The 25,467-nt window shown below is 34.8% G+C and overlaps 2 protein-coding genes and 1 pseudogene across 13 annotated transcripts; all 3 read left to right on the plus strand.

Moving 5' to 3' along the window:
• Positions 1 to 1,588: 1,588 nt before the first annotated feature.
• LOC108219972 (light-inducible protein CPRF3-like) lies at positions 1,589 to 16,105 on the plus strand. Of its 12 annotated transcripts, none has more exons than XM_064094468.1 (14): positions 1,607 to 2,071; positions 2,192 to 2,387; positions 2,939 to 2,994; positions 4,488 to 4,577; positions 4,805 to 4,972; positions 5,059 to 5,184; positions 5,582 to 6,809; positions 8,034 to 8,317; positions 9,007 to 9,057; positions 9,343 to 9,396; positions 9,656 to 9,796; positions 12,128 to 12,253; positions 12,611 to 12,689; positions 13,156 to 14,773. In XM_064094468.1, exons 8-13 carry the CDS (start codon positions 8,258 to 8,260, stop codon positions 12,662 to 12,664), a joined length of 486 nt encoding a protein of 161 aa, XP_063950538.1. In that variant the 5' UTR covers positions 1,607 to 2,071; positions 2,192 to 2,387; positions 2,939 to 2,994; positions 4,488 to 4,577; positions 4,805 to 4,972; positions 5,059 to 5,184; positions 5,582 to 6,809; positions 8,034 to 8,257; the 3' UTR covers positions 12,665 to 12,689; positions 13,156 to 14,773. The 12 variants fall into 12 exon arrangements, 8 of the variants coding, with proteins under 8 accessions (XP_063950541.1, XP_063950538.1, XP_063950540.1 ...); XM_064094469.1 differs by lacking the exon at positions 2,939 to 2,994 and having other exon boundaries at positions 1,608 to 1,932; positions 2,025 to 2,071; XR_010292374.1 differs by lacking the exon at positions 2,939 to 2,994 and adding an exon at positions 15,415 to 16,105 and having other exon boundaries at positions 1,610 to 2,071; positions 13,156 to 13,243.
• On the plus strand, positions 13,165 to 13,756 carry LOC135152740 (uncharacterized). The gene is made up of 2 exons (XM_064093828.1): positions 13,165 to 13,266; positions 13,334 to 13,756. The coding sequence occupies exons 1-2, from the start codon at positions 13,165 to 13,167 to the stop codon at positions 13,754 to 13,756; spliced, it is 525 nt and encodes a 174-aa protein (XP_063949898.1).
• A 414-nt stretch (positions 16,106 to 16,519) lies between the features above and the next one.
• On the plus strand, positions 16,520 to 22,622 carry LOC135152741 (disease resistance protein RUN1-like; annotated as a pseudogene).
• The last annotated feature ends 2,845 nt before the right edge of the window (positions 22,623 to 25,467 follow it).

The following is a 25,467-nucleotide window of genomic DNA, read 5'->3' on the forward strand; positions in this document are numbered from 1 at the left end:
TTGTTCTGTTGAAAATAAGTTGAGCTCTACACTTGTGTACTAGACTCTGGTGGTAATAATAGCCTAGCAGGTTACTAACCTCGGCCAATAATATGTATTCACATATATACACAAGATACCTGAAATTGTTATGCGTATTCTTTAATACACATTTAAGATAAAAGTATTGGTTATAATTCTCTATATAGGCGTACGTGTATATTATGTTTTTGTGCATAATTGTTATTTTGATCACTCCTTGAAACTATTATTTTGGTTTTTGTGTTCTTTGAATTAGGTATTTTAGTTTGGATTGTTGATGGAATGAAAGGTATGCAAATGAGAATGACATGAAAACTCAAGGTGCAGGTAAGGAATGATTTGCCTATCTAATGAGAATGAGATTTCCACTCCAAGCAACTATATTGCTAATCCAAAGACCACCACCATCATATGGGATAAAGGATGTGATTCTTGTAACGCGCTCATTAATCATAACCAAACACTCCGTTGGTTTACCTGGGTCCTCGGAAGGTGAGAAATGCACTATTTCACTTTAATTGTCTCTTATATCACCCATATAATTACTTCGTATATAAAATAACCCACCTAAATGAGGGTAAATTACTTTAAATTAAAAAATGACACATTAGCACCATATAAAGCGAGACAAATGAAATGGGATCAACGAAGTTTTAAAATACAAAAACACACATGTGATAACACGGTTGCACTAACAAAATGATGAAAAAGGTAGTTGCCAAAGATTGATCCCCAGCCTTTCTTAGTGATATCAGTTATACATTAATAATATATTTTCATGGAGTTGGCAAGTATTAAGCCCTACATCTTTCTTTGTAACGAGTTAAACGATTAATATTACTCCTTCCGTCTCATATCAATCGAAGACTTTTTATATGTACTTTGAGGAGTATGAAAAAGGTAGCTTCAAAAATTATTTTTGTTTTTTTTCTTAATATCAATTCAACTCTTAAATTTTTATTGAGGAGAATTTATAAAAAACTATTAAACCCTAGAACTTTCTCGAAACAAGTGAAAGATCCCGTTTAAGCTTCGTGGATACATCCCTGATGATATATCATTTTACTTACTTTAATCACACAACTTGGGTGTTTGGCTAAGCTAAACTTCCTCCTATATGAAGAAATAACGCCTTTTCACTTAGTATATCGCTTTGACCACACAATTTAGGTGTTTGGCTAAGCTACAAACTTTTTCCTTTGAGAGGTGTTATAACACCTATAGTTATGAGCATAAGGGCACGACCGATGGTGATGTTATAATCGGTAGAGTCATATCTCGTTGGTCATATATGTAACTAATTGTTTCAAATTATCCAACTTCTTCGTTTATGTGTATAAAGTTTGTTCACTTTTATAACTTTTTCTATTTTCCTTTGTTTCTCAACTTTTTCAGGGATGTAGCAAATACAAATACTTTATATTTTGTGTTATACATAACACCAACTAGTGCATTGTGCTATTTTAGCAAAATATTTGACACTCCATTAGAGTGATGCATTTTACATTCTACCATATCTATTATACGAGAACAGGTTAGTTTCCTGAGCAAATTTATTCAGCATAAAAAGACATTTCTGCCCCTCCAAACCTAACATCTCACTTCTTGTACAAATTAATTTTTATCATCAAAAGAGCTTTACACCCTTCCGAGTCTAATTCCGGACCTCATCCTATCAAAATCAAAATAAGCACTCTATTGTCCCTGCCCTCTTGTCTTCCAGCTGATTGCGCGTCTTCCTGTTAGTCCATCATCTCTCTATCTCAGTATCTCTGAGGCTGAAAGGAAGCCAAAGCTTGTTCAGCACTCTCAATTCTTACTTAAAAGTTCACGCCGATGACACGTGGTTTGGTCTCCGTCCCAGTAATATCCCTTCTCAGCTTGCTCGAAACCATCGCTGATGGTTGTCAGGTCAAAATTAGTGAAATCGATGATTACATAATTATTTTTTTGGGTTTTAGGGTCTAGGCTTATGAGTAACGAATGTGCAATTTTTCCGGCAGTGCCATGAGAGGGAAGAATTTTGTTCATAATCATAGTCTTATTCGGGGTATGGGCTATTTCTTAAGTGTTTTTTTGATTATTCTCTTAAGCAATTGGTAGCATGAATTTCAGTTTTTTATGATTTGAGTAGTTGAATTGATTAGTTATTAAATTGTGATTTGGGCAGTTTTGAAATTGGATGATTGTGCGGTTTGGATTATTCAGTGGGACCACTAAGCGAAGGTGGAACTGGGTACAGGAGTTGGGATACTTTTCCCGAGGCACATTGAATCTAGGCTATATTTACTACCGGCTGGGTCAACATTCACAGTATGAACGACTGAAGAAATTATCCAGTGGCCCTCATTTTATAACCACTACAGGTTATCCTTCGAATATTAAGCATCATCAATTTCTTTTTAAGTATTTTATGTAACAAGTTGTTTACAACACACGGACACACACCGCTTAGCTAAACCGATGGTTCTTTAAGTATCTGGCTATATTTTTGTGTGTGTGTTAAACGTCTAATCTCATATTTATTATACATCTGTTGCACATCAACATAGGTTTGAAGTAAGCAAATCAAATTAGGTGGAAATTATATCTTTGTATCCTGCATGATGTTACAAATTTTGATGCGCCTTACCAGTTTAAATTGCAACTTATGACCTTTTCTTACATTGAAACCTGTGAATGCATGAAACAATGATAAATACCTTTTACTCTATATTTTTCATTACTATCATATTAAGGAATCAAAATTACGCTCAAGAGCATTTATCCAACTTGGTAATATGGATCTTAATTATCTAAGACAAAACACATGTATCATTGAAATACTAAATGATATCATCATATACAATAATCCCTTATTTTCAATTAATTAAACTATAAGGATTATAATGATATAACGCGCTCGGTGCATCCACAGACTTTCGGTCTTTCAGCGAGGGTATATGTGATGTGATGATTGAGACGCACAATCAGGTAATCTCTTTATCTGATTGTAATTTGTTCCTTAACTATTTAAATTATAAGACCATTTTCGAGAACTCAAACTGTTTAGGAGTTCCAGTAGACATTTAGGCGAGATCTCAAAGATGTTTGCTACATGATCCAAGTAGACATTTAGGCGAGATCTCAAAGATGTTTGCTACATGATCCAAGTGCTTTGTCACCTTGTACACAGTGTCCAAATAAATGCATAACTTCCCACATTAAGATAAATGAATAAGAGTTATGGTATATTAAGTAGATTACTTGATTAATTTCTCTTACAACGTAGGCAGAATTAAGGAGTCAAGGTCATGATTTTTCTCAATACTTCATTGCTCACTGATACATAATCAAACCCTCAAGTCCAACTCCAGACCCAGACAAGATATAAAAAACTAACTGAATGAAAATAGAAGGAGAACACCTTGCTTCTGAATGCTAAGAACACAGATACACAAAATCCCATTGCTTGGGGTAGGGTGGGGAGAGGCTGTTTCTGTATCTGGGATGATCTAATCAAATATCTTCTGATCTACCTAAGAGAAAAGTAGAACTTCTGTTTTGCTTGTAGATAATTTATTCGACTTCAGTTATATCAGAGTGTTATATCACGGTCATCCCAGTCCTTTTTCCATAAAAAAATTGGTGCTTGACCAAGTAACTTAAATGTATCTCATTCAGACCTACATAAAAGTTGCAGTCAGACCTACATAAAAGTTGCAGTCTTGCTACATTTATGATTCTCTAATATTGAATAGGTAAACTCTTTAGGTATATTAGTTCTATTAAAATTTAAATACCATGTAAGTGGCATGCCTCTATATGTTGAATGTGAATAAAAAAATCATGGGTGGTCGTCCTAAGATAACAAATATAACTAAGATAGACTGTATTGCAAATCTTATCGTCGATGTGGAGTGAATACTTGGGCTTTATGATATTGGCTGACAGGCTTTTAATTGATCATTTCCATCCAATTAAAGAAAGTTGACATACTAACGAAAGTTAGAGACAAGGCTAAGTGTTTAAAGGGGTTTGCATCATATAAGAGATGCCTATCTTAGACTGAGAGTAAGTTTCTAAATTGAGGGCTGAACAGTGGAAAAGCAGAGATTATGAAAATGTCAATAGTACATATACCTTGTTTGCAATGATCTTTGACATGTCGAATAAATGATAGTGTAAGGTGTAAGCATTGACTGTAAAAGTCTCTAGAGCTACATGACTGGAACATTGCAAAGCATTATTATGTAATATTAGATCTGATTTGCATGCATTGCAATGCCCTATAAATGGAATAGCCCATCTAAACAATAATTTACTCTGCTCTCGACTCGTCAAGATAAAAATGTTTGACATTTGATTATAACTCTGTTACGGAGGCAAGTTTCTTTTGCCCACCAATTCTTATACTAAAGATTGATCCTGATACGATATTTTTTGGTAAATTTGTTTTCATTACGGATTTTGTGAAAATGTTCCAGGGAAGAGAAGGAAGCATCAATTTGCCTCTGCGAAGTCAAGTTTGTCGTAGAAGCTAGTTAAATCTCACTGGGGAAGGAGCCTTTCAGAAGGTACAACTATGATATGTTGGTTGCGAATTTTCTTCCATTAACAGTAGCAAAAAATAAATAAAATTATTTAACTTGGAGAAGATGCAATTACTTTATACTCCCGTAGAACATAATGTTGGGTTAGTGGTTTGCTTGATTGATTCATGCTTGTTGTATGTGCAGTTGTTATAACCTTTGTTAAATTTAAAAAGGTTGACTATGTTCCCTATGATTGTATTTTTAAATAGGTACTAAAAGATTGTCGTGGAATACTTGATCGACATCAATTGATGTTAGAGGTTTGTGAACTGAATTCAGTATCCAAAGACGATTGCATAAATGTAGGAAAGGCAGAACCTGGCAATTGTTTTCTTGGTGGGTTGTCTAATTGGCTAATAGCATATTCTACTTATCTGGTATATATCTGTGCAACCTATTTTCCAAGTTCTAAGATTCTTTTTGGACTTTCTTTTCCTAATACTTGTTGTTGTCTTCCTTGAAGGTGAGATTTATCAACTCTAAAAGGGTCAAGCTTCCAGATGAGAATTTGAGACATAGTGTGGTTGAGAAGAAGAAATATTTTGCTGAGTTTACCATGGAAGTTGAGAAAACTGATGCTGAAGTACAGGTGAATATGGTTATTTGCATGTCGTAGGTTATCAGCTAATGCATTCTTATTTCTTACTGCCCTATAACCTGTGCGAAGCACGGGCAGGTATATAATTCGTAATTTATTATTTAAATTTTAACATTATTTTAATATTTTAATATTAATGAGTTGAATTTTAATTAAATTATATTAACCAACCGATTATATGTTCTCACGAAAATTTAGCTTTTATAATTTATTATCTATTTATAAATATTTTTCTGTTATTAATATGTGATGATTATTATTCAATTAATTTTAAATCAGATTTTTCATATTTTGTATGTCATGTTGGCTTATCATAGTATAGTATAGATGTATTTTCAAAGAGTATGTGTGCAGTCTGCTTATGTTTTTTCTCCTTCAATGGGTATAGGCCGAGGGCGTCTGCAATCAGCAACTTCAGAATTTAACTCTTATGCCGGACAAGGTATATGCAATATATTTTGCTGCAGCAACGAGGAACAACGGAGCATAAATAATTTGATACAGTCTGATAACACATCCAGTTTGTTGGGTTGTACTTTTGTTTTGTATATATTCTTTCGCCATTCATACAACACTTATTTTATCGAGGACGCTTGTATATATTGAGAACGATATGAGTTTCATACGAGGCCCGTGCCTTGCACGGGCACTAATGCTAGTTTATTTTATAATATACCTATAAGGTACAACAGTGCATATAGCACACCCATGACCATGCTCTAATAAAATGTCATATTAAAATTATTTTTTTCAAGATGTCTATCAAATAGTATTAGTCTGCGTGTTACTTGAAATTGTAGTTTAACCTAATACAATAATTCTTTATTGTTGCAATTATAATATTGAAGTCCATCAATTTTTTAGCTAGTATCTGTTTGGGAGTGCGGTTAAAAATTACTGTGCTGTTAGAAAAAGTGCTGATAAATAAGTGCTGTTGTAGAAATCAGATAACTATTTTGTAATTGTTTTGATATGTGCTTATTTTGAGTTATAATATAAAATATAATTGTTTTTGGTGAGGTTTGATAGTGAAATCTGTAACAGCTTCCTGTAAAAGCTGAAAAACAGCTTTTTCCAAAAGCATGGGGGACCTGCGTTTTTTAAAAGCAGCTTTTCAGCTAAAAGCTGATGTTTGGATAAGCTGTTTTTAAATTTACCAAACAGTTTTTCACCTATTTGTCAGCAATTTTTTTTAAAGGGAGTCCTCAAAAAGATCATATAATTTTTTAAAGGGAGTCCTCAAAAAGATCATAAAAATTACTTAAAAATTTTTGGTAGAGTATAATAATTGTTAATTAACTAACCCATCTAAAACTTGAAGGTGTTAAAGGGAGTCCTCAAAAAGATCATATATTATTCAACGATAATAATGATATACAATAGATTCCATAACATTCCCACCTGAATCATAAAATTTTCTAGATAAATTTTAAAATTATAAATTCTTTGTTATTATCTAATATAATAGCAATTTATGATTTTTTTATTTTATCAAAATGTCAAATATCAATGAATATTAATTTTATATTTTTATTTTTGATTTTCTTCACTGCCCTTTATATAGTCCAGAAAACCCTCCGCCGCAGTCCCCTCTCTGTGACTCTGCAAAAAATAAGGTACAGGTACACCCCCTCCCCCCTCCCCTCTCCCCTCTCCCCCTTTTTCCGTTTTAGATCCACAAGTTTGTGAATTTTTTACTTACATTTGTAGTGACTTGTGTGTGGCTGTCGCTGATTTTTACTTGTGTTTTGAAGTTTAATTTTATATTTGGTAAGAGTGTAAACATATACTGTAACTATTATGAAATGTAGTTTGCACGGTGTGGAGGATATATGTTATTGACGGTATGTTGTGCAGTGTCCAGTTGCAGATCCGAAATCAACACTATTAATTATCTAATTTGCCTTAAAAAATTGCTCTAAAAGGCTGAATTTACGATTAATTAGTGTTGCAATCAAGACGTGTGCAGATTGATTGACGGCTAAAAGATTGCACCTAAGTCGGTAATTATATATCTCAATGTTATAAAACTTATTTTGTGTCATTTGTCATTGATTTTTACTTGTGTTTTGAAGTTAAATTTTATATTTGGTAAGAGTGTAAACATATACTTTAACTATATTGAAATGTGGTTTGCACGTTGTGGAGGGTATATGTTATGGATGGTATGTTGTACAATGTCCACTTGCTGATCTGAAATGAACACTATAAATTATCTAATTTGCCTTAAATAATTGCTCTAAAAGGCTGAATTTACGATTCATTAGTGTTGCAAACAAGAAGTGGGTAGATTGATTGACGACTAAAAGATTGCACCTAAGGCGGTAATTATATTTTTTAATGTTGTAAAACTTATTTTGTGTCATTTCTCATCTGCAAAATTTATTCTAAATGTTTTAATTATGTTATTATGTGATTCGGGAGATTTTTCTGTCACAAGTACATAAGTTTTTACAAGCGTGTTTATTGTGAAGTCCCCCACCTATATGGATTTTAAAATCATTATCAATGCAATAATTATCTATTGTGTTTTCAATACTTGCTTTAAAGGTTTGAAATTTCTAGCTCATAAGTCAGCCCCAGAGAAGGAAAGTTGGAGCTTGACTATAACATACTACATTTAAAGTTGTGGATTAAGCTACTTTACAGTTTGATCAATTGCACTTTATAATTATTTATGTGCTTATTTATGTAGTTTTCACACATATGGGTTGCAGGTACTAACAAAAGTACTTAGTGTCTGTACTATGTATTCGATTTTATTAAATATTAAAATCTGAAAGTTAAATATGGAAACCTCTGGTGTGAGGTTGATTAATTTTAAAGTTGAATGCTTTCAGGGCAGGGTGAATTCTATATTACTTTTGAGTCACCGAAAGTCACCTAAGTCTTGTCTATAGGAAGCGGAACTTTATTTGCAACCTGGTTCTGCATGTTAAATTTTTGTAATACTGAATGAAGGTGACCTGTGATATCTTATCCTTTCAAGTTTTATTTTTTAATCGTCAATATTGACTGCCGAGAACCTTGAAAGTACAGTAACGAATTTTTTGTTCTTGATTCAATGAGTGACGGGGAAGAGGGTACACTTATGAGGCATTCTAAGCCGGCTTCTTTAGTTCAGGTATGTCTCTACTGAAGCAAACTAACACATTCATTTAATCCTAAATTTGGTAGTATCCACGTAGTTTCAGGTATGATTGGCGCATAGCTCAGGTGCAGAAACATATAGCCCTTTTTACCTTTTTTCCAACATCGCCTCTTCCTTAAAATATACCACGCACTATAGAGACCTCTCTCTCAAAAAATAAAATTAAATTAAATTCCATTATAATTTATTTTATTGCTCCTCCTAACAAATTGTTTAAATTCCAACTGGAAGGCAGTGTTTGTGAGATGTGAGACACCACACTCAATCCTAAATACAAGTAAAAATTACTTTGGCGGTGGAATGGGGAACCTCCTATTTTTCAATACAGTATTTGAACATGTATCATCATCCAAATTGAGAGAAGAAATGAACAAGTATAGTTATACCCTGTTTGAATGTACAATCAAGCTTAATTGGGATTATCAGTTGAAGACTGAAATTTCCGAATTTCTGGTAAATACAATTCTAACCAGCCTTGATAGAGTATTCATACTGCTCAATATTTCCCCATCTGCAAAAGTTCTTGAACCAAATTATAAAAAAATATATTAGCTTGTGACCATTAGGTTGGAACTAGCAATTATTTGAGGTTTTATGGGAACACTGGATACTACAAAAAGTGATAAGGAACACGTGTTCTCTTCTCCATTTGAAACATGCAGGAAGTGTCAAAAGTAACAGCTCCAGGTCCTGATCGGCTAAGCTCTGTGCAGGTTCCTATCAAAACTAAGCTTTATAATTGTCTTTTCTGAAGTCAGGGAATATATTTATATCATTCTGGTGTACAGTACTTTAGTAGATGACACCTCTATATTCTTTATAGGCTTTATAATTGTCTTTTCTGAAGTCATGGAGAAGTCAGGTGTTACTTCATCTTATCATCTTATGCTTAGCTGTGTGTTTCTGATTCCTTTGTTGGCCTTTTTGTCGGTCCCATGACTTACTCAAGAAGCTTTTGCTTGATGATTTAGAATATTCCTTATGTATTTCCATTGCAGTATCACGCTCCATTCCCATCAGGAGGAATCTTGGCTCATCCTACTATGCCCTCGGTAATTGGAATTCACTTCCGACTTTGTAGCATCTTTTTAACTTAAGCCTCGAGTTCATACGGATTATAGTTTTTCTACTCAAGTTTGTTGAAAGCTGAATATATTTTGTTCTTTTTCCTATGCCATACATGACACAGCTTAATTGAGTTGGTTTGACTTCAGTTTTTTTTGTAAACAATTTTCTTAATTTTTTCCTTTTTTTAAAGAAATATCTTAGTTTGATGCTCTTAAAGAACTTTATTTAACTTGTCATATGTAGGAATCTGCTGCTGGCAAGGACAGAAATGTTCACCAGATGCTTGAAGAAGGTCCAGGGGACACCATTTCTGCGGCTGGATCAAATCGATCAGATTCTGTTGCTCCGGGAGTTGTGGCTGTGCAGGTGAAGCCTGATCAAAGGGTCCATGTATCAAACCTACATACTTGTTTGTTCTTTTATCTATTTTTTTTCACATTTAAATTTTATTGACAGAGATATGTGTTAAAAATGAATTATGATTCTACATCACAACTAGTACAATATGGAATCAGGGACACCCTTCTAGGTTGACTTTGCTTTCTTATATATAAAATCTGATAGCTAGTGGAAGTACGTGGATATACTTTTCTTTGTTTGTCATTGTAGAAGAAAAATCACTCCATCTGTTTGGAAAAGAAATGCACAAGTTTAGTTCTTTAAACAATAAATTTAAACTTTATACAAGTGTTTTAATAAAATTAAATCTTGGGTTAACATGACAAGTTTGAGCTGAGGAGAGAAAAAAGAAAGCAAACCAATCGGGAGTCAGCTAGGAGATCAAGACTACGGAAACATATAAGATTTTCTTAGTTTTTTGTATTTGTAACCTATATGATTTGCTGAGTTAATAGGGGGAGCTTACATCTGTGCAAAGCTCGGGTTAATTTTAAATTGTTTATTTTTCTGTAATTTTTATTATATTTTTGTATTTTTGAATAGTTTAAAAATAGAATATATGTAATTGTCAGTAATTCGCATTTATTCATATCTTTAAAATTGATATTGTAAAATTTAAAATCTAACATGTTGGTAAGAAACGAACTTTAGACACTTGTATGAATTCCTTCTAATATTATATTTAACGGTTCACATCAATTTGACGGGCAACCAAAAATAGGGTACCATACCAAACTACAAATTATTCTTATGTTTGGTTATTATAGTTTAGTATCGAAAGTAAAATTAAAATAGAAACTAGAAACTAATATAATCTGTTAGATCAATCTAATCTAATCCCCCCCCCAAGAAGGCACCATATACAATTAGAATACAACAGCGTATACATGATTCCACATAATCCCCTCCGTTTCTCATTTTCATGTTAATTGGTTAGTTTTTTTTGAAATCTGACTTCACTAAAATTATGTTGTTCTTAGTTTGTGTTGTATATTTTAATTATTTGTTCTGTGTTATATAATATATCAATTGTATTCGAAGATTTTTTATGAGTTTGTAGGTAAATTCTGTAATTTTGCTAATAATATTTTATGTATGTGCTGTATTTTGTTCTATATGTAGAATTACACACACACGCACACACAGATACACACACACACAGACACACACACACACACACACACACACACATATATGTACAAATTATAAAGAATTATATTCACATTAAACTATATATCTAGAGATTTCTTCTATGTTATGAATTTTTTTAAAATATCATCAATATTTATAGTATATTACACATATTTTAATGTACTCAATTTCATTTTCTTCTTATAGTTCATTATAATATATTTTAAAGTTTATGATCAAATTACATAACTCATTTATGGTTTGTATATAAAATGAAACTTATTATATGTCGTGTAAAAATTATTATGTGCTCTTTGTTGGTAAATAAAAAAAATTTGGCCTTAAAAGATAAAAACATCATTTAATATTTTTAAATGATTGTTTGACATAGGTGTACCCTAAACAACATTATTATTATTGTCGTACGGCTCGTGTCGAGGTTATATTTCCTGGTTAAACTATATATATATAGGGTCGCGCTCAAGATATAAACAATCCTTAAAATAGAACCATACAACCACTAAGATTATGCTGCAGGACCCTAAATTTTAAATAGATTTTCAGGATCTAAATCTAAAAAATTGTTTTCGGCATCGTTGTGTGTGGGTTGCGTTCAAGAGGGAACCAATCCTTACAATCAAACGTTAGGACCACTAAGGTTCTGCTAAAGAACCCTAAATTTTAAATAGATTTTCAGGATCTAAATCTAAATAAATGTTTTTTTGCATCGTTGTATGTGTTCAAATAATTTCAAAATATAATACACAAATACGTCATTTTCTGCATGTGCAATCCTGCTGCAGAACCCTAATTAATAGTAGAAATAAGGCTAAGAGTTCTAATAGTTCTTAGGCTAAGGGTTCTAAGAGCAACATGACCCTATATATATATTGAACAACCATCTTGATTTATCTAATCAGAATTAGATTAAATCCCGTCTGTTTGTAGATTTTTTTGATAGAAGGAGATGTTCAATTAAACTCTATGAAATATTAAAATTATTGGACAACTTATAGCTGCATATTGGTACATTGCTAATGATGACTTTGATAATGGGTTTAGATCTATTCTGTTACATTATAGCCCTTATACATCTGGCCTAAAGTTTTCAGTAATTATTATCTATATGCTGTCTAAGTGTAAGGTATGTTAATCATCATGTCTTTGCATTTTATCTTGTACCAGTATGAATATGAAGAGTTACAGCACAGGGTCCATGCTCTAAACAATGAAAACCGCTTCCTGAAAGAAGAGCTGCAGAAAGTATCTGAGGAATGCAACAAGGTTACATCCGAAAATGACTCCATTAAGGTTCGGCATGACCTCTTTTTACTTCAAGCTCCATGTAACACACTGTTTTTCACTTTATCCATTAAAACTTAATACCACAATCTGTAATTTCAAATAATATCCAACTGAATTTATGGATAATATAGATTAACCTTTTCTGTGTGTGTCAACACATCTCTGTTACAAGATTATACTGAGGTGGAATAATATCCAAATCACATTTCTCCTAGAGAACTGAGCACCTAAATGCTATTAGAGTGGAAAAGATGAAAAGATTTTTTCCTTCTTTAATGATGTTGGAGAAATCAACTTATTTGTTGTTATATGTGTAATATCGTAAGCTTGGCAATGATTTATAAGAACAAATTGTTATTGAAGCAGGCGCAATTGTTGAAAATTTGCGGGCAGAAGAATTATCCTTGTTCGAATTAGCTCTGCAAGAACTTGTAGGTAAGAGGTAAACACGAGAAGCTTTCAGAAGTTTTATTTAGTTACTAAATAGATTTAATAGTTCAAGTCCCTTGTAGCACTGCAACCAAGCAATGTCTCTTCTCATCAACCTATGTTATAGAATTTTTAGATTAGACTAAATTATTAGTAACAATATCCATAGGAAGTTGCTGTAATTTAGTTAAAGAGTAAAATGTAACCAACTTCTGAAATTTGTTAATGTCATCCTTGCAAATACTGTTAATCTTTTGGTTTGCCTTTGTGTTCTGTTTGCTCCTGTAGATTCAGTAGCAACTGTTTCATGTAGAGTTTTCTTTTGCCGAGTCAAATGTCTAAAGCTAGTCTTTTAGCACTATAAGCTGGTGTCAGTATATGATCCGATCAAGCCAAATCATGTGCGAGTGATAAATGAAGTATTAGTGACAGATTAATAGTCGGCTTTATAATGCTGTGCCCGTAATTGTTTTAAACAGGGGACTCTGATGGATAAAGAGGGGAGTGTGTTTGCGGCTTTACTGGAGGAAGATAGTCTGGCATATTCTGACAGTTTCATCTGTGGTAGTGGGTTACTTGACAATACACAAGTCTGTTATTTCATGCACTTAGTTTTGCCCGATGATTACCAGAAGATCTGAAACATTAAACTTTTAGGGGCAAACTGCATCATCTTTGAAAATGAATAATGGGGAGGATACTTGGAGTTTGAAGGTTGCTCCTACAGATGGAGAGAAAGATAATTCCATGCACAATGGCAATAGCTTGGGTTCATCCAGTCTTACTGTTGGAAGTGTTGTGGGAAGTAGCTTCTCTGGAACTAATTTCAGTGAAAGTAGCAGGAGTTGTAGCAGTGGTACATCTTATTCAAAAAACATCAGTGAAGTTAAGGATGGTGGTTGCGTGGATGATTGGGAGGTTTTAGCTGATGAATTGGCAGCTATTGATGACAAGGAGGATCGGAGTGCCCAGAAATCTGAGTCATTGATGGAGAATAGAAGTGCTGTCAAATTGGATCATCTGCCTAAGGTTGAGAAACAACCAATTTCAACAATGGACGTTATAAAGCCAAGGAAATAGAAGTGTGATGAAAGTTTTCAATCATTGGTGGAGAATAAAAATGTTTCCCAAGTACTAAACCATCGGCCTGAGGTGGTGAAACAACCAAATACTATCGTGGATGTTTTGAAGCCAAAACCAGAAAATGGCCAGGCAGGGAGGTGTGCTTATGATTATCAATAAAATCCAAAGCCAAAATTTTCAAAATTTTCTATCGTGGATGTTTTGATTGATAATCATAAGCACACCTCCCTGCCTGACCATTTTCTGGCTTTGGCTTCAAAACATCCACGATAGCATTTGGTTGTTTCACCTCCTCGGGCCGATGGTTTAGTACTTGAGAAACATTGTTATTCTCCACCAATGATTGAAATCTTTCACCACGCTTCTTTTTCTTTGGCTTCATAACGTCCATTGTTGAAATTGGTTGTTTCACCAACTCAGGCAGATGATCCAATTTGACAACACTTCTATTCTCCAACAATGACTCAGATTTCTGGGCACTCTGATCCTCCTTACATCAGTAGCTGCCAATTCATCAGCTAAAACCTCCCAATCATCCACACAACCACCATCCTCAACTTCACTGATGTTTCTTGAATAAGATGTACTACTGCTACAACTCCTGCTACTTTCACTGAAATTAGTTCCAGAGCAACTACTTTCCACAGCACTTCCAACAGTAAGACTGGATGAACCTAAGCTATTGCCATTGTGCATGGAACCATCTTTCTCTCCATCTGTAGGAGCAACCTTCAAACTCCTAGTCCATGAACAGAGCAATATTTAAGCAGTGCTTGTTGAGCCTTTTTTTTACTTCCTTCCTTCTTCCCTATCTTATCTTGTTCCATTTGCTTAGTTTAACTTCTTATATATGTTCATTGTTACCTTTTTAATATGCATGTGGCATTTATCTATTATACAATCCATATGGTATATTGTCGGCATTAGACTAAAGTTTAATAACGGTTATGAAAGCAAAACATTTTCATCAAGAGTCAGAATTAGAAGTGTTGCACATCATGATCTTACACAAAATTTCAGCATAAATAAACATGCTTCATGACATACGGGGTCATGATATATCATTCTAAAACGAGTATTTGGATTTTTTGAGAAAAAACTATCTCAATATATCTGGTACCAGATTTAAAAACATGTTTCGTCATAACAAGAGCAGGGGAGGTTTTAATAACTCTGGTGTATCTGTCAGTCCCTGTGTTCATTATCATCAGGAGCTTCCTCTGGTAATCCTCTACTTTGGTTTTGAACTACAACATGATTTTCAGGTGGTATTGGGCACATTATTCTTTGGTGCTTTACCTGGCATCCATGATTGAAACACTTTTAATTACACTTTTAATTGCATGTCTAAATTTATATCTAACAGCAAAAAAGAAAAAAAACTTGCCAAACGATGACAATGATCCTGGCCAAAATATTCAGTCTGGCATGATCACATTCTATATTCAATTTTATTTAAATCTTGTTTATAACATGTCTATATTCCGTTTTATTTAAATCTCATTGTTATGTATCAATATATTTGTACCCCTTTCGACCCTTTACATGAAACAGTTTGATTTGATACTTCTACTAAGCAAACTTTGTATTACTTACTTGATTGGACTTTAATTCATTGGATTTAATTTGAGTCTTCTGCTCCCTCTCCCTTTCAGAACACAAGGCCTAGCACCGATGACATTCCAAAGGAGATAGTGCCCCTCTCGGTGTCCTGTTGGGCAGAAGACCCTGCGGATCGGCCTGAATTCATTGAAATCAAATATTTCCTTGAGAAGTTCATACACTACTTGTGCACACCGGATATGTCACCACCGAGAATGATCAAGATCGTACATGCCAATGAAGTCTCTGCCACTGGGGAGTGTCCATGTACTAGTCAATTAAAGCAGAAAGCTAAAGGAGTCGGTGCTAAGCCAAGATCTGCAGCTATCCGTTTCTTCAGAGGCTTTCGTTCTTGTTTCTGATAGATCCATAGGTCCAAAGTTGGATACTTTTGGAAGAGTGTTCAGAAACATCTAGGATAGTTCCTTTACTCTTCTTTTACTTTTTGATATCATACACACACAAAAGACACAAAAGACGGCGCACACACATATGGAACATGGTTTAAAGGCGCATGCATGAGAAAAATATAAATTTTACCATTACAGTATTGTGCAATATCTTCTAATGTTCTCCTTTTCATCATCCCCTTGATTGCAGATATATAGAGGATGTTGAATAGAAATTTTAAGTCCAAACTAACATGCTCAATTTTGTGAAGAAAGTTCAAGCACACTTCTCAATAAATGTAATCTCATTATTCAAATTTAGCAGATAACGGAAATTCGGAAAGATCAATTAATTTAGTTGTGACATTTTATAGTATATTGTTATTCATACTCCTTGTCACTGGCTTTGGTACCGGGATCAACATTTTGGTCTCCCTATATTCCCCAGGTTTCTTAAGAAATTCTGTATTTCTTATTCAAACTGTAGCTTGTTTCTTTCGTTTATAATTTTATAATTAAACAACGTACTCTCTCACAAATTCAAACCCTCAACTTCCCGTAAATTGATTGTTGAGTGATTGGTTAGGACATGGTTTTTCCGTATCAAATGACTTAGTTCAATTGGTTAAAGTATTACTAAACTAAGTAATGAATTATAAACTAAATTAAGTTATATATAACTGATTTGATATGAATAATTCAATTTCTAAATTTGAATAAAATGAATATCTGGATCTAGATATCCTATTAAACCAAACCGGAATAAATTTTCAGTGAACCAAAAAATAGAATATGGGGTTTGATTATCGGAAACAAGACTGGATAAATTTGCTCTGCTCCACCCTTCAGGTACCTTCACACGAATATCGTTGTTCTTTATGATACACCATGTGTTTGATCAAACTACTTGTACAGCAATCCCAGTGTATATGTACTTCAAAAATCAATAAAGAATTAAGAGAAGTTCCTATATGATCGCGTATCCATTTTGTATTCAACTGTTAAAATTAAATTTCTAACAAAAATCTATGAAGGCTAGTGTAATTGGCCCGATGATCTCTGTTTACTATTCCAGAGTTTCCCTCAAGTCATTCAATACAGTAGAATTCTATTAATTTAAGGTAGTAGGTTAATCTTGTGTCGTAATATCCTAGCTAGTTGCAATTTTTAGATGTGGTGATAGATAATGATGTTTACAATAATACTAGATCCATATGATGTTAAGATGTTTAATGGAGTTGATGTCCTTAATCCTGATCTAAGTCGCTAATAAATTTTTATGCACCCATCTGTAGGATAGTAGTAGTATTAATGGTAGGTTGTAGTAAGACAAGTAGGACATTTTGTCCATGACATCCTGGCTGGTTTCACCACTGATATGTATGAAATTTAAGAGAAGTACCTATTTCATAGCGTAATATTGGAAATTTACAGAACACATTTTGCATTTCGGAAGTTAATTAAGATACAAAATTTGCAATATAAAATTAGCAAAGTTCATGAATACACTTTATGATAAACTGTTAAAATTAATTTTCTAACAAAAGTCTACGAAGGTTACTGTAATTCGACCCTTCCTGGCCTAAGGTGTGATGATCTCAGTTTACCAATTCAAAGTCTCCCTGTAGTTGCAATTTTTTAATTGTGGTGATGGATAATGAATGTGTACAATAATATACAAACATATGTTGCTACAAGGTCTTCAGCTCTTAGTAGTTAAAAAGAGAGACTTGATTTGATATTCTTAACTCATGAAGAAACTGAAATTTTTGGAGTCATCAGCTCAGAAATATAGTTATGATGTATTTTTGAGTTCTAGTGGTGAAGATACTCGCAAAACGTTTACGGATCATCTGTATACTGCATTAATAAATGAAGGACTCAGCACTTTCAGAGATAATGAGGAGATTAAGAGTGGGGAGATCATCAAATCTGAACTGGAAAATGGAATCCAGCAGTCAAGAAGCTGGATCGTTGTGTTCTCAAAGAACTATGCATTTTCGAGTTGGTGCCTTGAAGAACTTGTGTTGATTCTTGAGTGCAGGAACAACTCGAAACGTTATCTATTGCCTATTTTTTACCATGTTGATCCGTCTCATGTTCGCAAACAATCTGGTCGTATATCTGAAGCAATAGATCACCATGAAGAGAAATTCAACAAGGAGGTGGATGAGACAAAAAGGAAGAATTTGACGGACAAAATAAAGCGATGGAGGACAGCTCTTACTCAGCTTGCCAATTTGGCAGGCATGTCTGTGCAGAACGTGGCTGATGGGTAATACAGTTTTTTCCTCTTAAATTTGAGTTCTTTTTCTGTTTCTATGCCCTTTAATGTTAAGTCCACTAATGTTTGAGGAGTATTTGATTGAGACTTGATGTTCATGGCAACCTACCTTTGTCTTATTGCATCATGATGCATATGATAGTATCACACTATGACTATGCTAATAAGATGAATCAGAAAATCAAGATTCTTAAATAAGCCACAAACCACCAAGTCTGTCACTTTATGTTCATTGTAAATTTAACTGGGGAAATTCAATTTTTTTTGTAGGCAGTGTTTCTGTTCACTTAGGCTGATTAAATATAATGGAATAAATGTACATGGACCTTTTTTTTACCATATTCATAAAACCAAATGCATACTCAAATATGTCAGATTCCCTCTTTAAAATCCAGAAATTACATTTTTTTGAAGTTTTTTTTTGTTAATGTATACTTTGAATCCCAGACCTCAACTTTATCATTTAAATATAGAATTGTTTCTTAACTGAAACTGAACTGTTTATAATTGAATTAAGAGTCCTAAAGTTGAATTATTGTTTTTGTTCAATTTCGGTATTGAATCTGACAATTTGAGATAATAAAGATTATGATTGTGGTATAGTCTAAATCGAACCACACTGACCTCTACTTCTATGCTCACAATACTTTTATGAAATAGTTTACAATCAAGGTATTCTGTGCAAAGATGAGGTTATCAGTGTCAGAATTTTTCTATGTTGATGTTCTTATAGATCACTTGCTAATCCATGCGTGTTCAGTGACATTAGTAATATTGACCTATCTTCATTACCAACCAGATCTATCTTTTTTCTTCCAATTCTGTAGGTACGAATCAAAAGTTATCCAGAAAATAGTTAACGTGGTCAACGATAAGGTGACATGTAACACCTTAACTATGACATGACATCCAGTTGGAATAGGTCTTTCAGTACAAGAAATTAGTTTATGGTTAAGAAATGGTTCCACCGATGTGGAAGTGTTTGCACTCTATGGCGTTGGAGGAGTGGGAAAGACAACCATTGCCAAATGCGTCTACAACATGAACCTCGGACTATTTGAAGGCCACAGTTTTCTAGAAAACATAAGAGAATATTCTGAACGTTCTGATGGTTTAGTGTGTCTACAAAGGCAACTTCTTTCAGACATTTCCAAGGGAAAGACTCCGGAGATAAAGAATCTTAATGATGGCATTAGTAAGATAAAAAGATCCCTTCATAATAGAAAATTTCTGATAGTCTTGGATGATGTGGATCACATTGAACAACTGGAGGCAATATCTGGGATGCGGGAGTGGTTTTACCAGGGAAGCAAAATTATCATAACCACTAGGAATGTGCATTTGCTGAATGCTTATGAACATTGTACGAGATATGCTGTAAAAACATTGAATACCCATGATTCATTGGAGTTGTTCAGTTGGCATGCATTCCAAGACAGTGGCCCCTCGGAATGTTACATAGAGCACTCTAAGAGAATAATAAAGCAATGCCAAGGTCTTCCTTTAGCTCTTAAGGTTCTAGGTGCTTCTCTACGTGGCAAGAAGGTAGATGTTTGGAGGAGTGCGATTGGAAAACTGGAAACAATTCTTCACTGCGATGTCCAGAAGTTTTTGCAAATTAGTTATGACTCTTTGCAAGATGACCATGATAGACATTTATTTTTGGATATTGCGTGTTTCTTTACTGGAGAGCCCAAATGTTTTGTGGTTGGGATACTAGATGAATGTGAGTATCACACATTAATTGGAATTGAAAATCTTATTGATAGATGTTTGTTGAAGACTGATGAATATGAAAATCTCATAATGCATGAATCAATTCAGAGCATGGGTAGAGAAATTATACGTCAGCAATCACCTAGAAATCCCGGGCAAAGGAGTAGACTGTGGCATTGTAAAGACTCCCTTAAAGTATTAAAAGATGAAGCAGTAAGATAAACACCTTCTGTTACGTATTATAACAATTACATTTTTTCTTGTCAGAGTTTGATTACACTTTCATGTTCTTCTTCTACCAGGGCACCGAAGCAATTGAAGGTCTGGCTCTAGAAATGAATACAACTAATGCACATCAGGCAGAGTTAAAAACAAAAGCTTTTTCTGTGATGCACAAGCTAAGACTTCTGAAGCTGAATAATGTACGACTAAGTGGAGGGTACAAGAAATTCCCTAAAAATTTGAAATGGTTATGTTGGCATAAATACCTTTTAAGGTCTTTTTAGGCTGACTTCCTTCTGAGCAGCTTAGTTGCAATTGACTTGCAGAGTAGTAAACTGCAAACCTTTAATCAAGGAAACCTGGTAGGCCATGCTAGTTTCTACTTTCTCTTATTAAAAAAAATTAAAGAATAAGATTCTGCATTACATATATTAATTTAGCACGTCTTCTTTTGAATACATGTCTTGCAGCTTCTTCGATCATTAAAGTTTCTAAATCTAAGCCACTGCCATGGCCTTGTGAAAACCCCAGACTTTGCAAAACTTTGCTCACTTGAGCAATTGCTCCTTGAAGATTGTGCAAGTTTAATTGAGATTGATGAATCTATTGGAATGGCCGAAGGACTCGTGTTGTTAAATTTAAAAGACTGCAAACTTTTAAAAAAGCTTCCAAAAAATTTATGCAAGCTGAAGTTACTAGAACCACTAACCTTATCAGGTTGTTCAGGTGTTGGTATGTTTCCTGCGGATATGAGAAAGATGGAATCCTTGAAAAATTTTCATGCAGATGGACTCAATTTTGGTAATTCATCTGATGGACTTGAAAGTTATACAAATCAAAATGTTTCACGGCGAGTATTTATCTGGGGTTTGGTATCAAGGCCAAGTACAAGTCCCAAACTCTCGTTGACTTCTTTACCATGCAACTCCATTACAAGATTGAGTCTGGTACATTGCAATCTACAAGATAGTTCATTTCCCAAGGATTTCAGAGTCTCGTCCTCCCTTGAATACTTAAACTTGAGTCAGAATCCAATCCGCTTTCTACCAGATTGCTTTAAAGGTCTAGAAGAGATCAAGTTTCTCGAATTATGGATGTGCAACCGGCTTCAAACACTTGAAGATTTACCAAAAATAGGACACCTTGCGGTTCCTGGTTGCCGATTATTGGAGAGAATTACATGGAAGCCTGGTCAGTATATCGAAGCTTATTATTTTCTGTATAACTGTGAGAAATTACTTGAGATGGGACTATATATTCAAGATTGCACCAATAGACGAGATAGACGCAGAATTTATTAGCAATTGTGGTATTTGTGATGTGGAATCCATGAAAATTATCCAGATTAGATTGTACAATGGATTCACTGCTGTCCAAACACGGTGCTCCATCCAGGTGATCTCTCACTCCATGACATTGGTCACTTTGTTTGCTAAGTATATTTCTGCTTTTCATTTCCATTTTTATATATTTGGTATATATGTATATACCTATGATGAGAATGCAAACTCAAAATTTTAAAAACTTGGTCTAAATAATTAAGTTAGAATGCCGTGAACTCAAAATTTTAAAAATTTAGATCTTAATAAATTATTTCTATTTTTGATAATTATTCGCACACTGTTTAAGATTGGAACAATATGATAACGGGGTGAGAGATCTGGGGTGAGAGATCTAACCAAGTAGTCGTTGATTATTTACGAAGTAGTCATGGCATTTAAATACGTATATTTTTTTTAAAGCCAAAATGAGAGGTCCACTTAATGAGTTTTTGTTGGAAATAGGAGATTTTTGATTCACAAATATATCCATATGATTTTATATGTTTTCTTTTTTGACCTGACCTCAGAGCCATTTTTTTATTGTAATTACACACACATTTATTAAAAATATAAAGTATAAGTGTCATGTAATAAATTAATGAAATAAACACATATTATATTAAATAAAATTAAAAATATTATGAAAGAATACAAACAAACCTGAAAATAAAATATCAAAATATTTAAATTTATAACCAGGGTACAAGCTAGCATGTACGAACTCGTCTTTCTAAAAGCTTTTTTGCTTAAAAGAATGTCTTATTAAAAGTTATAACGATATATTTTGAGTGTACAATTTTTAAAACAATGAATAAGAAATAAGTTGTTGGACACTTGCCATGTCTTTTTTGTTGCAATGCTAGACTGACTAGTTAATTTATTCATTACATTGTACAGGGAGTACACGAACTTGCTCTTTGGTGTAAATCATTTAACATATTTTATCCTGGGAGCAGTGTTCCAACATGGTTCACTAGTCAAAGCTACGGGCCTTCATTATCCTTTATGATATCACATTCTAAACTTAGATACTTAAGCACTACATTGTGTACAAAATGAGCCCGGGTCGAAGAATGAGTAGTAATTTCTGCTTGGTATTCCATAACATGACCAAAGTTAAAGTGATTGTGTATCATCCAATCTGCTATGGCATCCCTGAAGGTGATGAATATATGACTTGGATATGCCAGTGGAAATTAGGTGCTCACGAGGTGGGACCTGGAGATTATAGAATCTACTCACGATTTACACACACAGCTGATATAAGAAATGGAAATAAGCAAAGAAAACTTCTTATTAATTCAAGCAGCAGACGTGAAAATATATAGTGCAGTACAAGCTAGAGAAATTAAACTCCTAACACAACTCTACTATCAGTTCCCAACTTCTATCTCAATTCTAATATCTTTATCTATTTCCTACTACTAAGCTACTGTCTCTATCACTAGAATATAGCTCCAACAGCTACAATTTTATTTAAAATATCATGTTTAGATTAAATAAAACCAACACATTCCCTCCTAATCTAAACATGTTATCTGCTGCTATACGCTCAGACTTTTATTCAGCAAGATTTTCAACCCCAATCAACGCCTTCATCTCTTCAAACTTAACTCTTCCCAGTGCCTTAGTTAAAATGTCTGCCCTCTGCTCCTGCGTGCCCACATATTTAATCACTAGTTCTCCTCGCTCGATGCACTCACGAATGAAGTGAAAACGAACATCTATGTGCTTACTCCTTCCGTGCAGCACAGGGTTCTTCATCAGCTCAATCGCAGATTTATTATCAATACACAACACCACTGCTCCTACTTGTTGCCCAGAAATCTCTCCCAGCAGCCCACGAAGCCAAATACTCTGACAGGCTGCTGTAGTTGCAGCCATGTACTCCGCTTCGCATGAAGAAAGTGCAATGACCCTCTGTTTTTGTGAAGCCCATGAGATCAAGCTCCCATTCAAGTAAAAACACATGCCGCCCGTACTGCGCCGATCAACCACGTCACCTGCTAGATCACTGTCTGTGTAACCGGTTATAACTTTCTTGGTTCCATTCCTTGCATATGCCAACCCGTGGTTCACAGTACCCTTTACATACCTCAGAATTTGCTTTACTGCTTGTTGATGTTTGACAGTGGGTCTCTCCATGAATCTACTAACAACCCCAACTGCAAATGTTATATCCGGTCGCGTGTGAGTTAAATATCTCAGGCTGCCAACAACACTCCTGTACTCAGTCGAATTCACTGGTTGTCCGTCTTCATCTTTATCTAACTGTAATTTCTGATCCATTGGACTCCTGGTTAAGTTACACTTCCACATTCCCGCATTTTCTAAGATTTTTTTAGCATAAGCAGACTGTTTCAGTGTTGTGCATGCTTTTCCTTGATGAACTTCGATTCCAAGATAATATGACAGTAGACCCAGATTATTCATTTCAAACTGCTCGTTCATTTTCTTCTTAAATAACTCGATCTCCTCTTGATCCGATCCTGCAACCAAAAGGTCGTCTACATACACACCTATGATCACAACATTCCCATTCTGGCACTTTGTATAAACAGCCTGCTCATGTTGGCACTTCCTAAATCCCAAGTCTCTCAAGCATTTGTCCAACCTTGCGTTCCAGGCCCTCGGTGCTTGACGTAACCCGTAAAGTGCCTTCAATAACCTATACACCTTTCGTTCCTCTCCCTTTTTCTCGAATCCCTCTGGTTGCATAACATACACTTCTTCAAGTAGTTCTCCATTTAGAAATGCTGATTTTACGTCCAAGTGGTGCACCTCCCAACCTTCTTTTGCAGATAATGCCAGCAACAAACGTATTGTTTCAAGTCGAGCCACAGGTGCAAACACTTCGTTGTAGTCAATTCCCTTTCGCTGCACATAACCCTTCGCGACAAGTCGAGCCTTGTGCTTCACCACGTTGCCTTCCGAATCCTTCTTCAATTTAAATACCCACTTTAGTCCTATAGGTTTGTGCCCAGGTGGAAGATCCATAAGCACCCAGGTGTTATTCTTTTCGATAGTTTCCATCTCCATGTTCATGGCGTCCTTCCATTCCTTCTTCATGCTAGCTTCTTGATAGTTCATTGGTTCCTCGACCTTTAACAACATAAGTTCATCCAACATTTCTATGACTTCAGTCTCACTATACAACTCGTCTAATCCCCTGTATTTCCGAGGTTTACTCGCAGGTGTTGCAGCAGACCTCTCTACAGACATGTCAGCGCCTCTGTTTTCTATCATACGCACAGGGGTTGAGCAAGTTTCCCCAGTCTCAGTACTACTGTCTTTCTCAGAATTATCTTCAATCATTGTGATCAATCCAGGAATGTTCACGTCTTGTTCATTCTTCTCCCACGACCAATGTTCTTTCTCTCGAAATACCACATCTCGACTCACTTGTAGTTTCTTTGTAACCGGATCATATAGTCTGCAGCCCTTCGTTCCCGGTTCTCGCCCAAGGTACACAACTCTTCTTCCTCTATCGTCCAGCTTACTTACATGCACAGATGGGACCTTCATGATAGCTATACAGCCAAACAACCTGATGTGTTTCAGGTTTGGTTTCCTGCCTCCCCAAGCTTCATATGGGGTTGTTCCATTCAAAGCTCTTGTTGGCAAACGGTTTAGCACGTATACGGAATGCCTTACTGCCTCCCCCCACATATACGATGGCAACTTTGATTCTCTCAAGAAACTTCTGGTCATCGCTGCTACTGTTCTATTCCTCCTCTCGACCACCCCGTTTTGCTGCGGAGTATACGGAGCAGTGTATTGTCTCTCGATACCCATTTCTTCACAATAGGATGTGAATTCTTTTGAACAAAACTCACCCCCCCGATCCGTTCTCAACATCTTTATGCTTTTCCCTGTACCTTTTTCGACCACTGCCTTATATTTTTTGAACATACCAAATGCATCACTTTTCTCTTTTAGCAAGTATACCCACATTTTCCTGCTATAATCATCCACGAATAATAAAAAATAACGATTACCTCCGGGAGTCTCAGGCATGATAGGGCCACATATGTCTGCATACACAAGTTCAAGGGGGGTCGTTGTCTCAAAACTCGTATGAGATGGGAAAGAGGTCCTAGCCAGCTTTGTCATCAAACATCCTTCGCATTTTTCTTTCGGTTGGACCATTCTTGGAATTCCGTGTGCCATTCC

Source organism: Daucus carota, chromosome 5 (assembly GCF_001625215.2).
Source record: "Daucus carota subsp. sativus chromosome 5, DH1 v3.0, whole genome shotgun sequence".
In the NCBI taxonomy this organism is placed as follows: Eukaryota; Viridiplantae; Streptophyta; class Magnoliopsida; order Apiales; family Apiaceae; genus Daucus; species Daucus carota.